This window comes from Mugil cephalus, chromosome 4, assembly GCF_022458985.1.
Source record: "Mugil cephalus isolate CIBA_MC_2020 chromosome 4, CIBA_Mcephalus_1.1, whole genome shotgun sequence".
Lineage (NCBI taxonomy): Eukaryota > Metazoa > Chordata > Actinopteri > Mugiliformes > Mugilidae > Mugil > Mugil cephalus.
In genome coordinates this window covers 18514423-18527833 of record NC_061773.1, presented here as the reverse complement: position 1 = coordinate 18527833, position 13411 = coordinate 18514423, and the positions used below count along the sequence as shown (strand labels likewise).

Genomic DNA, 13411 nt, shown 5'->3' with positions numbered 1-13411 from the left:
TTTGTTTTTTACAGTTTTTAGATCTTCCTAAGACTTCTTTTATTTATTGTTCAGACAAGCTTTTTGTTGGAGTTGTTTATGGATCTTTCTTTTACTTTACTTTTACTTACTTATTCACTTGTAACTCATGTATCACTCACTTAGACCTATGATCATATTTTGTGTACAAGGACAACTTTACTGTTATTTTCTTGTGTCCTAAAGTGGAATTGAAACATAACTCCCCTGTAGAGATGATGAGGGGAGATGGTCGGGATGACTTTCATCTCCCCTCTCATTATCTTCTTGATCACTGCTTTAGTACCAGAGTAACAGAGCCAGTGCCTGGTGGACTAAAAGTAATGCACATGGTATGACAGACTGATATTGAACATGATATTCAATGTAATACTGCAGACGATTATGAAAATGCTACATGTATGTATTTATACTATTATTGCATTAATATTATTGTTACTTCTGTTTTACTACATGGCTGCTTCTCCATCTCTGCGATGTTTGAATTGGCTGATCTGGATCAATAAAGAGAAGAATTGAAAAGGTTAACTGAGAATGTTTGGAGGTTAAAGACAATTTATATGACTCGTCTTCAGTAAAATTTCAGCAAAAGTTTCAGTCATCACGTGGAATAATAATTCTTTTCAAAAAAAGTAGAAACAAAAATTTACCCCACTGGCAAAAAATACAGCACTGCGTGGTGAATGCCAGACAAAGCTCGCACCAACAGACCTACGTGCGTAGGTTACGGCGTCTAGGCCCCGCAGTACTATAAAAGGACCTTTACTCATCTGACCAGCTGGAGGCACCACTGTGCTGCTGTCAGCGCTGCTCTACCGCCGCGCCACGGAAGAAGAAGAAGAAGCTCATTGCATGCCTGTCTGTGACGATGGCCGCCGCCTTGAGAGGAAGCTTAGCAACATTGTTCAAGGTGAGTCCCGTTATGATGTTTATGCGCACGCTGTGCAAATACAGCGGTGGATTTGCATTTTAAGTCACGTATTGTTGAACGTAAGCACCGTGTTAGTACTGACTGTCAGATGAAAAGTCTTGACTGATCCCATCTGAAGTCACCGCTAACCACAAGCCTCCTGCGTGGACACGTCGTTAGTATGTCCTCTTAATAAAACATACTTGTGCCGCTTACTTTTATCGGATGACTTGTGATTGATTTTGTTTGTCAGTAAGTGCTTAACAAGGCGTCTTCGTTATTTAAACCCGTGTCTGTAAGGTAGCTGCAGTAGCTTAGCCTCTCTCTGTTAACCCTGACATGGCCCAAACCCTAACCTTAACCTCCCTGTCCTCAGTGAACCATCTGTTATCAGCTCCCTCTTCCTATGGGGCCAACCCAAAAATAACTGTCTTGAAAGGAGCAGCCCAGATAATAAGAGGGTCTTCTTACCTCTCACCTCTTTGACTCGAGTGCTTTTAAAGTGGGGAGCTGTGGTTTTGACAAGTTAATGAAGTAAATAGTTTAATTTGGCCGTTCTTGAAGTAAATACAAAAGTTACACCCACCCCCCTTAGTTTTTTCCAGTGTGATTACAGAGATCAGGCAAAACATTATAACCACCTTCCTTATATTGTGTAGGTCTCACTTGTACCTCCCATCAGAGGATGGACATGGGCCTTCTGAGGGTGTCCTCTGGTGTCTAGCAACAGGATGTTGTCAGTGGGGGCCTTTGGTTCCTATGGGTTGAGGCAAGGAACCTTTGTGGAGGTTGTTTATGTGTGTCTGTGCCTATGTCAGCCTGCATCCTGCTGGGGATGGCTGCTGTCATTGCTATGGGGTGGGGGGTACGTGTCTAAATAACATCTACACTAATGCCAAGTCCACATTTCCCAGCAGAGCATTGAATTGTCATAAGATGGTCAATGTTATTTACGTCTCCTGTCATTGGTCACAATGTTGTGGTGGATCAGTGCATGTTATCATAGATTTTTATTATGATATAGACCCTTCTCTCATTATGAATAAGACGTAAGTATGTGCTATGTTTGGCTAATCCTCCAAAAAGAACGGCATTTTATTTAGAAATCCTGGTTCATGCCAATGTTTTTTTGTTTTGTTTTCCATTTTTCAGCTGGGAAATAATATCCTGAGTGTAAAGATGTAATATATATATATTTGACTTGTCTTTCAGTGCTTCGTCTTCGTGTCTTTTGATGAGCACAAATTCAACCATACAGATTTATAAAACACTTAAATATAACTTTCTTGTATAAAAACTGAATGATTGATCAGTACCTGCATAGCACCATAAACAATTATGTCTGTGGAAGTTAAATGCGATTAGAAAGGCAGTAAAATGTACATAGTCAGACATCAATAACATACATGTGTCGACAGATTTATGTTCGCTCATGATATACCATAGAGTGACTGTTAATTTGTTCTCATCCTTCAGGGCGTGGGGGGCCCACGATGGCAGCAGCTGGCCTCTCGACCACTGAGTGTGTCGGCTGCTCTCTGTAGTCCAGAATCCCCACCTGCTCGTGCTGATGCTACCTTCAAGGTTACAATGGTGCCTGGGGATGGAGTGGGACCTGAGCTGATGACTGCTGTCAAGGACGTCTTTAAGGTACATTTAACAAGGCTCAGGCTCTGTCCACACACTGTATCGTGTTCAGGGATGTCCTGATAGGAGCTTCAGACAAGCACGATGTTTTGTTGTTGTTTATTCTAGGACCGCCATAAAACAGAACCACATTCTTGTAGCATCTTCTTCCTTGTTTCCATACCAGGAAAAAAAAGGAATATGTGAAGTACGCTCAGGCTGCACCGACATAACAGCAACAAATAATTACCATGTTTTAAAGACGAGAAAGGTTCCTCTTGACAGTGTCAAGGCAAATAACATAACGGAGGTTTATGGTTTCGGACGACCAGCTCAGTTTTCATCATCTTTTGGAGCTACCCACTCCTTGCTACTTAAGTTTTGGATTCCCTATTTACTTGTTTCAGCTGTACGGTGCACATGCGGTCTAAGAGAATAAGTAAGATAAGTAAAGCCTTCATTGTACTCCAGGGGAAGAGATTTGGTTATTAAAGTTTGGATAGGGGCTCGGATTGGCCCATACTGAATATTCAAAGTCGGAATCGGATCGGGGGGCAAAATAGCTTGATCAGCATATCTCTAATTATGTCGTCCTGGATGATCTGATCATCGTAAGACGAAGTTTAACAGAGACTGAGGAGTTGTAAATACATTTATCCTGCAGAGGGCAGTAAACATATTAATTAATTAATTAATTAATTAATTAATTACACTGGTGTAGTTTGTTCATTTGGTAAAACCTCAAGTTTAAAATGGATTCTTCATTCATAGATATCATGTTAATCAACACGTTAATTGAAAAAGTAATTGATTGAATGCAGGATTGTTTATTGCAGTTCAAAAATGCAACTACTACTGCTTACTCTTTGATCACAGTGATTCCTAACCACGGTGCCGCGGCACATTAGTGTGCCTATAAGAGACCATTATCAAATTAATGAACCTGTCTGTCTACCTGTTGTCATTCAAACAACAGAATAAAACAGTGGTGATAGCAATGGATAATTACTGGAAAGGAAGAAGCACTCAATCCAAACTGGGTCCTGGACAAAGTTCTGACTCAGATGAAGGCCTTAGTATGAGTAGTGGTCAGAAGCTCAAGACAATACAATGACAAGTTCTCTTTTCTTTGGATTTACTTCTACTGGGGAACCAACAAAGACATCTTTGTTATGCTTGGTGTGTGGGGAAAAAGCTGTATAAGGGTGTACTCACACTAGATAATTGTGCTGTGCCCAAGGACGTTTACTCCAAAAGTCGAGGATTTTAGAGTATGGTACAGTTCCCTGACAGGTACATTTGGTCGCCCATGTGCACAAGCGCTGTTAAGGATGCGACGCTGGGGAACACTGACCTAGGATGTTTATACCAGGTCTGAACAAAGCCTGTGATGGATCCATCGCTACCTAAACACACAGAAACACACACTATTCTAGCGCTGGTGATGGTTTGTGATTTTCTTTATTTCAATGAAAATGGTGTTGACAGAGACTTTTTCCTGGCCTTTAGGCAGGTGATGTCCCAGTAGAATTTGAGGAGTTCCACCTGAGTGAGGTACAGAACATGGCCAGTGAGGAGAAACTGGATCAAGTCTTGTCGTCCATGATGAACAACAAAGTGGCCATTAAAGGTAGCTTCATTCATTCTATGCATGTTCCTTTATAGCCCACCTCGCTTTAATACCCTCCCATGATTTAAAGTGCTGTGATGATGAATTCTGGCTAAAATAAAGTGTTTTCGTTGTATGTTTGGTATCTAGGGAAGATTCACACCCCCATGGAGTTCAAAGGGGAACTGGCTTCGTATGAGATGAGACTGAGGTAAATTTAATAAAAGCAGTTGTGTGCTTGTGTGTGGGTGTGTGTATGTTTGAAGATAATTCTACATCTGTCTGTTCTCCAGGCGTAAACTGGACCTGTTTGCTAATGTGGTTCATGTGAACAGCCTGCCGGGCTACAGCACTCGCCACAACAACCTGGACCTGGTCATCATCCGCGAACAGACGGAGGGGGAGTACAGCTCCCTGGAGCATGAGGTAAACATGGCTGCAGCCAAAGGAAGAGAATAAGGACTTTAATAGGGGCAGGGCGTTTTCTTTGAAGAGGATTGATGGATCTAGTCAGTATTGAATCACTCTGATTGCAGAGGTGCTGAAATCATACAAAGTGTTTACACATGGAAGTCTTCAATTCAGGCTAGGCTTTGTTTTGAAGTGCCTCTGTCTTACATGGAAAATGGGACATTAAGTGCCTCTCTTATGATTCGTTAGCCATCCTGTTGACTCAATTTAATGGTAATTTGGCAGTGTGATCTTTTGCACATAAAGACCTCTCGCAGTAATTCCTGTGAACACATCCACATGTTCCACGAGACGTGAGGCGGGACAACTGAATAAATGTGTTTGCTTTAAGTGGAGCGTTAAATGTGTTTATTCTCATGCACCGTTCTCCACTTTATGCCTCCTTTCAGTTGTGTATATCTTGTTCTCACTGTTTAGAGCGTGACAGGTGTGATCGAATGTTTAAAGATCATCACCAGGCAGAAGTCGCGGCGCATCGCCAAGTTCGCCTTTGATTATGCCACCAAGAAGGGGCGCAACAAGGTCACCGCAGTCCACAAAGCCAACATCATGTAAGTATATAAACGAAGCTTCCTCTTTACATGTATGTTGAAATCACATCCTTTCACTAAAAGCGCTTTAGTGCAGGACATTGACGCAGTAACCTAGCAACGTTTTTCCGTAACCACTGTTCAATTTTTCTAAAACATAAAATTATGAATATCCAAAAAAAGTTTTATTTAATTATGTATTTGGCAACAGCGACCTCTGTGGACAAAGATAGTAACTACATGTTTCCGTATTAAATTGTGTTGGGGTCTAGGTACAGTCAGTGGGTAAATCACTGGTTGATCTATGATAAACAACTGGAGTTGTTCATGCGGCAGACCGGCAAGATGGATAATAGTACAGCTTTTTAATCTTAAAATCGACTTATATTAAAACGTAATGTGCGCGCTACTTACGATGCAGATAAGATGGCGCTATTCCTCAGGTGGTTCTTCTACCGGCTCTGTTTACCTTCTTCTTCTTCTGCGACTGGCTTTCTTGGATGCTTTTGTTCCGTGTTTGTGGAGCATGCACACACGCATTGTCCAGTTTAACTCAGATTAAGGTGTATACATGTCAGGAGAAAATTGATATCCATTATTCATTATCCGGGTGTCTTAATCGAATAAGCAGAATTCTCGATTTTGGTCGGAGTAACGCGTTTACATGCGCTTAAGTTGTCCATTTAGAATCGCACTAAGGCAATAATTTGTTTGTTTGTTTTTTTTTCATGTGCATGTAAACGTACTGAGTGAGTGACTCACAACTTACCAATTCCTCATACAATACAAAATCATCATTCCAGCACCAAGAACAATTTTACTGTCCTGTCCACAGCAACAGACAACCAAGTAGTACATGCGCCAGAGTGAAATAAAAACTTTATATCATTCTAATAATAAATCTAGGATATTGTATGAGGGCAACAAAAGAAAATTATTCAATTACACAAGTCAGTGTTTTTATTGAGGTGACTAACTAGTAGCTAAATCTCTGTCTGTATGGGCTGACTCATTGTGATCAAGAACTACTACTACTACTACTACTACTACTCCTACTACTACTGCTGCTTGACATTTGCTAACAATGACAAATGACAAGCAAGTGCAACTACACAAGACAAGACATGTCTTGTAGGCGCTTACATGGCGTCTGTTCTGATAATCGTCTGTTTTGTTTTATGGGAAGCAGTGATAAGGTGACAGCAATACACATAACTTCTTGTTGATTGTCTCAATCGCCCAAGTTAGATTTGCTGAAAAAGTCTATTATTAATGAATTAGTTTAAATTTCACGAGGTTTGTTGCTCTAATTCTTAAATTTGACCTGACTTGGGTCATAATTGGCATGACGACATGTTTCCTCATCCGTTGTCTCATTACAGGAAATTGGGTGATGGCCTGTTTCTGCAGAGCTGTGCGGAGATTGCAGAGCTGTACCCCAAAATCAAATACGAGAACATAATCATCGATAACTGCTGCATGCAGGTTTGTACGACTTCACTGTTCATTCATATGACTTGACTGATTATCAATTTGGTGAAATAAAATGCATCTTTCTTTTTATTGTTTTCAGTTCACAGAAACCCTCCACTATTTGCTATTAATACTTGTTTATTGCCTGTCTGAATACGGGTGCATAGTCTCACTTGCTCTTGTTTAAACTTGCCACTGTTTGTGTTGCTCTGCTGCAGCTGGTTCAGAATCCATACCAGTTTGACGTGCTGGTGATGCCCAACCTGTACGGTAACATTATAGATAACCTGGCAGCAGGGCTTGTTGGAGGAGCTGGTGTTGTTCCTGGGGAAAGCTACAGTGCGGAGTATGCTGTGTTTGAGACTGTGAGTTTCCACCGACCTCTTACACACTCTCTCCGTTCTCTAATTGAAAAATTGATTGGGAAGAAACTGCAGAAAAAGTAGTAGGTTTTTTTTATATTTTAGTTGAGAGATATTTAAAGTGCAGCGCTGTTTTTTGCATAGGGAACACCGGCATTGAAAGCAACTCTCAATAACCGTATATTCAGTACACTCTATATTGCTTGATAAGGTGAATATACACGACCAATATAACAGAAATCCTGCCAGTGTTCAAAAAAATCTAAGAACCTAATTGTCGTATGAATATTAACGTGCTGTTCTCACTCCACCCGTTACTTCCACTGTCATTATTCAAATGCTTTTTTTTTTTTTTTCTCCCTTTCAGGGCGCACGCCACCCTTTTGCACAAGCTGTAGGGAGGAACATTGCCAACCCCACAGCCATGCTGCTCAGTGCTGCTAACATGCTCAGACACCTCAAGTGAGTGCACTCCTAAAGCCTCGGGGGTTAACGAATACACCATATTTTACACCGTACCTACAGATCTTCTGTAATTATCCACCACCGTAACCTTTGATATTTCCAAAGCAGCCTCTAGTGGCTGTTTGTCTGAATGTGGACAAGTGTACAAGACAGTTCTAGCCACCTCTCAATTGAGTGTGTTGTGTTGCAGCCTTGAATACCATTCCCAGATGGTGTCGGATGCTGTCAAGAGGGTCATCAAACAGGGCAAGGTAAGTGATTTATTTGCTCTGACTCTTCTGTGTGTGCTGCTGCATGAAGACATTTAATCTGGAGACATCGACATAAACATGCCACAAATACTAACAGGATTAACACCCAGAGGTATAGCTTGTCTATATCTTGTAATACTAAAAGAGTAAAATAACAACTGAACGGAGAACAAATTAAGTCAAAAAACAATTCAAATTATCCATTTCCAATTTGTTGCAAAGTATTGCAAAAAGCGGATTAAGTTCATTTCCATTTAAATGTCAAACACAGTTTGCAAACTGAGTGCTCTTTGTCCAGCTTATTAGTTCCTTCTTCCATTTGAAAACCAAAGTGCCTCCAAATGTGCGCTTTACATTTTGGTGGTGTTTCAAGTTCTGCTGCCGCCATGCTCGCTTCTGCAACTTGTCTGTCCACTTCTTCGACTGCTCCGCTCACCACTGCAGGAAACTCCACGCAGCAAGGTGGCGCTACAGAAACACCTTGCAGAGCGGAGGTGTCGAAGTGGTTCACGATCGACCTAAACATGACTTTTTCTTTTAAAATCGATATTAAGACCTTCAAAGTCGATATTGTATTGGAAGAATAAGTATTGCGATATATTGCCTTACTGATTTTTAACTAACACTAATATACACAAAGTGTCAAACTATTACGGGTGCCTCAGAAAATAAAAAAATACAAGTTCACTTGTTAGAGCCACATACACATGTTAGAGCCGTGTCTCCAGATTAAATGACAATAACGGTGCCACCACATTAGATGTAACGCTCATAGTTATTGACCTACTAATACCCCCAAACTAACAACCCGCATACTATAATAATGTAGCGTAGAGATCGACCGATGAGGATTTTTTTTTTTTTAGGGCCGATACTGATTTTCATCAGCCTTGGACGATACCGCGCCTGATTTTTCTGAGCCAATATTTTGAGCCGATATTGCATATTCTCCCTCCATTTACATAATAAAAATAACACATTGATAACAAACCAAAACCAGAAATATTTATTGAACTCGAAGAATATTTAACGCTCTTATGCATAGAACATAAGCAGGTAAAAAGAAGGCTTCCAGCTGCACGCACTGATAGTGGGAGTGGGACAATGTATGGGCTGCACGGGTCCACAGGTTCTGCAGCAGCACAGTGTGCTGTGTGTGGATGCATCTGTCTGTAAATCTTGGTGGGGAAAAAATATATATATATATATATATACCAGTATGTATCGGTGACCGCATCGGCATATTGGTCGATACCAGTAAAAAAGAAAAATCGGTCCATCTCTAATTTAGTGTGTTAGAGAGCCTTTGATTTCCTCTGTTCTAAGTCGCGTATATGAATGTGTTTTAGCTGCTTGCACAGTTTGTGTGTATTTTGTACAGAAACATTTTCTCCTCTTTTAAACCGATACGGACTAATTGCTACCTTCTGCATCTGCTCCCTGCCGACACTAACACGCACTGACACATGCACAAGAATGAATGAATGAATGATTGGTCAACATTTGTCACGCACATGGCTGATGAGCACAATCTTAAGGATTAATTAAAATTAGTTTCATCTTCGAGAAATGTTTGACAGCTGAAAGCAGGATTTACCTGCATGTTGTCTGAATGCTCCTCCTCTCCCTCTTCCGTCTGCTTTAATTTCCCTCCACTACTTGTACCCCATTACCCTGTGTGTGTGTGTGTGCGTGTGTGTGTGCATGTCAACAGGTACGGACACGAGACCTTGGCGGGTACTCTACCACCGGCGACTTTGTGCGTGCTGTTGTGGAAAACCTACGTCACCAACCTGTTTATTAAGATGTTGTCGCCATCACACTCCTCACTGACATTTCCTTACCTGTGGACATTGTTCTTAACATGAACTGGACGCATGTTAAGACTCATCTTCCCTTTTCAAAAAAAAAAAAAATACCATCACTTGCATCCCTCATTTTAGTGGATTATATCAGCTGATGGATCCAGATGAACTAGTGGTGACATGTGTTATTGCTATTTTTTAAAAAAAATGATAAATATATTTAAGAGGCTCATGAGGTTTCCTCTCAGGGGGTTATCTGTCATACAGCACCATCTATCCATGGACAGCCTTCTTCCTTCATAGTTACATGCTTTTGCATTTTTATACATTCTGGGAGACTTTTATTTATCCACCTCTTTCCATGTGCATCATGCTTAATTATAAATGCTCTTTAGGCAATGTTTTCCATCTAAGCTACCTCTTTATGACATATTACCTGCTGGGTTAACTGATCACGTGTAGAAGCCACCAAAGCTAAGAACTGGGTAACTTAATGAAGGAAGGAACTGTAAAGGCACAGTGAAAGGGTGACACTTTTGGGAATATCAACATTTTTCTCAGACATGTTGTGACAAGTTATGAAGTGCTATAGGACTACATGACAAAACATTGACTTAGCATTTGTGAGCCAACATGTACCACTACAATCAGTTTCTATCAAATAGTGTTTTCAAGACTGAATGCAACTGAAACTCAATATAGAGTATAACATTTCTGACCTACGTTCACCAGCCAGTTGATTAGTTTTATCAGTTTCATGCTGGTGACAATTAATAAGTTCTAGTATCACAGTCCTGCACTAAACCTTATCTCGTAAAGGTGATGTTATTCAGCATCTGTTCAAAATAACAGAGAGAGATATTTGTTCTATTGAACCGTATACCGACACACGTTCCTGTTAGTGAGTGGGCTAGGCTGAATAACAAAACACTTGACATCTAATTCAGGGCATCCTCCAGAATGATCATGGAGTTGAATCACCCTGAACAGAAAGGTCATGAGCAGGGATTTAGTGCAGGCCTGTCGCGTTAGAGTGCGTCTGCAAGTGAACGTTGGCGACAGTTTTAAAACAACCTTCATTCTGTCGTGCGTTGACATGCATGAACCAGTCCTCTGTTCATTGTCACTGGAGTGTTGCGCACAATCCAGTCCGGGTTGATTTATGAATGAACGAATGAATGAATGCACTGTAGTGAACTGGTTAAACTGGTCGTAATGACCTTTGTGAGAACTTAAAACACGGCTGTGTTATCGTTTGATCTGTCGGGATTTTTATACTGTTTTGCATCGGTTTGAAAATGAATTCATGTTTGCTACAAGATCCACCTAAAGTAATAAAAAAGTAATTAAGTATGTGTGACTGTATTTGTGTTTTTACCTTGGGTTCCAATCAGGAATGTGCTTTGTTTGTTTATTTATCTGATTTTTCTTCTTTTAAACTTCATTAATATCACAATTATACTCATCTTGGATAACAACTGCACGATCAACATAAATTAAAATCCTGTATCTGGTTCACAGATGTATTAATTTAGTAGACTATATCTCATCTTAAGTTTTACTAAAAAATCATACTAATTAATGAACAGAAAGATAAACTGCCGCTTTGCTGAATAAAGAACACGCGTCCCCGATGTTCGCTCTGTGAATACAGTTTTCAAAGGCTCTCTAACCGTGGTTGTGGCTGTGACGCCGAATGTGGACATGTGTTGCTGCAGCTGTGCATATAGTAACACGCTGTCCTTGTGTTTGCGACAGGTGCGCACTGGAGACCTGGGGGGCTACGCATCGAGCGACGAGTTCACCCGGGCTGTCATTGCTAACCTGGCAGTCTAAGCATTGTATTTGCAAATCCATCAGCTGCTGAGACGCACACACGCTTGCTTTTTCTTTTTTTTTTAATATTTACCTCCTGTTGTGCAGACTGCGCATACACTGACCAATATACCCCTCCCCAAACACAGGCTAATTCAGATGAAACGCACAGATAGGACTCTGGTGTGACATATAAGGCGAAAAGTCTTAACAAAAACATTTCCGTGCAGCTTTATCGGCACACGCCGACCTTTGACATTCTCTTCTCTAGCGAGTTCCTGTGATTTTAACTTTTCATGTTGGGACATTAAGCAACAGTCAAAGCATGATGTATGTATGTACACTTAAATATTATTTATTAACTACAAGTTGCGGCTAATGGCTCCTTCATTTACGTCGATACGTGAAGAATAAATAATAAATGAGACGTGACATCCTGCGTGCAGACTCCTCGCCTTAATAGACACCAAATGCTGTGCTGTTAAATGCTCGTCATGCTGCGGGTGGCTCACAAGGGGCGCATCGGCTCACAGCGGGAGGCACTCCTTTTCTGCCTCGCGCCGTTCATGAGCCCGAACACATGCGGGTCAGGTGGATTTGGGAGAATCTATAAAATCTGTAAATGCCAGCATGTGTTTGAAAACACGCGATGGTGCAACACATGCTCCGCGCCCAGAGAACCATGGGAAAAGTAGGTGAAGAAGATTGAATAAACACACAATTAACAACAAAAATATCAGGCTTTGCAAACCAATGGTTGATTTTCTCTGACAGACACTCAACTATTTAACAGGAGATACATAAGTATTCATACGCGGCCGAGCTACAAGTGGTGTTTTTTTTATAAGGAAAAAAAAAAGTTCTTATTTCAACTGAACCACTTGTGAGTGAATATCTATCATTTTACAAAGACAGCACGCTTTTTCTGAACTTATTCTCAGATCATCATCAATACTTTTGCTCCAATAACTCTGAACAGCATTACTCTGTTAAACAGAACACATTGTTACTATGCACTACAAACCAAGCATTAATGCCACGTACTTTTATCTTATACAGTTAAAGAATTATTCACATCATTTAGTCGAATAGTCACAATTTCGCAATATTAAAACACAACTGGACAGGTTAAGCTCCCGCATTCAAACATTCAAACCAAAGCATTAATTATACAGCTCGCCAGTGTTATATTATCCACTTATTATATCATTGATATTGTTGCATTGACAGTGCTTCATTGGTGCAGTCGGCCGAGGTGGATCTGAATTTATCTTCACTCCTGCTGAGTGGTCTGTTCTGAGCGATGACGATGGGTCATATTTTATTAACAGTATTTTGTAAAACTCTTAATCTAACAGTGACTTCTAACTAAGAGTCGTTAAATCAATATAGTCCATATAGGCCATGAGACAGTTTCGAGCAGCATAAAAGTTAAAACCTCGTCTGACAGCTCATTAAGTAAACTAGTGTATGAATGAAAACACAACTGAAGATAGGATTTAGTGCAGGATTGTTATAATAAAACACATTTGCTTTGGCTAACCCACCAAGTGAAATGACAAGTGGGAGCATATGCATTAGTGCTCTCAGAACAGCACTAGTCTGACTACCTACTGCACCTAATTGGGTGTTTCCCTAAGATGAGACAGTTGTTCTTAAGTTAGTGAACCAGGGATGAACCAACTTTCTTCTGTATGGTGCTATTATATATATTATATATTATATCTTTGTGCATTATGTGAAGCTAAGATTTAGTGCAGTCCTGTTACAGTAAAATGCCCCTTAAGTTTTTCCAGGTTCATGTTCAGACAACGGCAATTGGTTTGGACAGTGTGCACAAGTAAGAACAGATAAAAATGGAATTTAAAAAAAAAGCAGAATGGAGCTAATCGATGGTCAATCTTCTTCCTTTTTCGGCTGCTCCGTTCAGGAGTCGCCACAGCGGATCATCTGCCTCCATCTCGCTCCGTCCCGTCTCTTCTACTGTTACACCAGCCATGTCCATGTCCTCCTTCACTACATCCATGAATCTTCCTCCTTTTCTCCTGCCTGGTAGCTCCATCTCCAACGCCCCTT

The 13411-nt window shown here is 40.6% G+C and overlaps 1 protein-coding gene across 2 annotated transcripts; it reads left to right on the top strand.

Annotated features, from left to right (window-relative positions):
* The first annotated feature begins 780 nt into the window (after positions 1-780).
* On the top strand, positions 781-11774 carry idh3b (isocitrate dehydrogenase (NAD(+)) 3 non-catalytic subunit beta). Of its 2 annotated transcripts, none has more exons than XM_047583071.1 (11): positions 781-928; positions 2405-2578; positions 4064-4184; positions 4314-4374; positions 4457-4589; positions 5052-5185; positions 6547-6649; positions 6856-7002; positions 7367-7461; positions 7655-7715; positions 11279-11774. In XM_047583071.1, exons 1-11 carry the CDS (start codon positions 887-889, stop codon positions 11354-11356), a joined length of 1149 nt encoding a protein of 382 aa, XP_047439027.1. In that variant the 5' UTR covers positions 781-886; the 3' UTR covers positions 11357-11774. The 2 variants fall into 2 exon arrangements, with proteins under 2 accessions (XP_047439027.1, XP_047439026.1); XM_047583070.1 differs by lacking the exon at positions 11279-11774 and adding an exon at positions 9430-10873.
* Positions 11775-13411: the final 1637 nt, after the last annotated feature.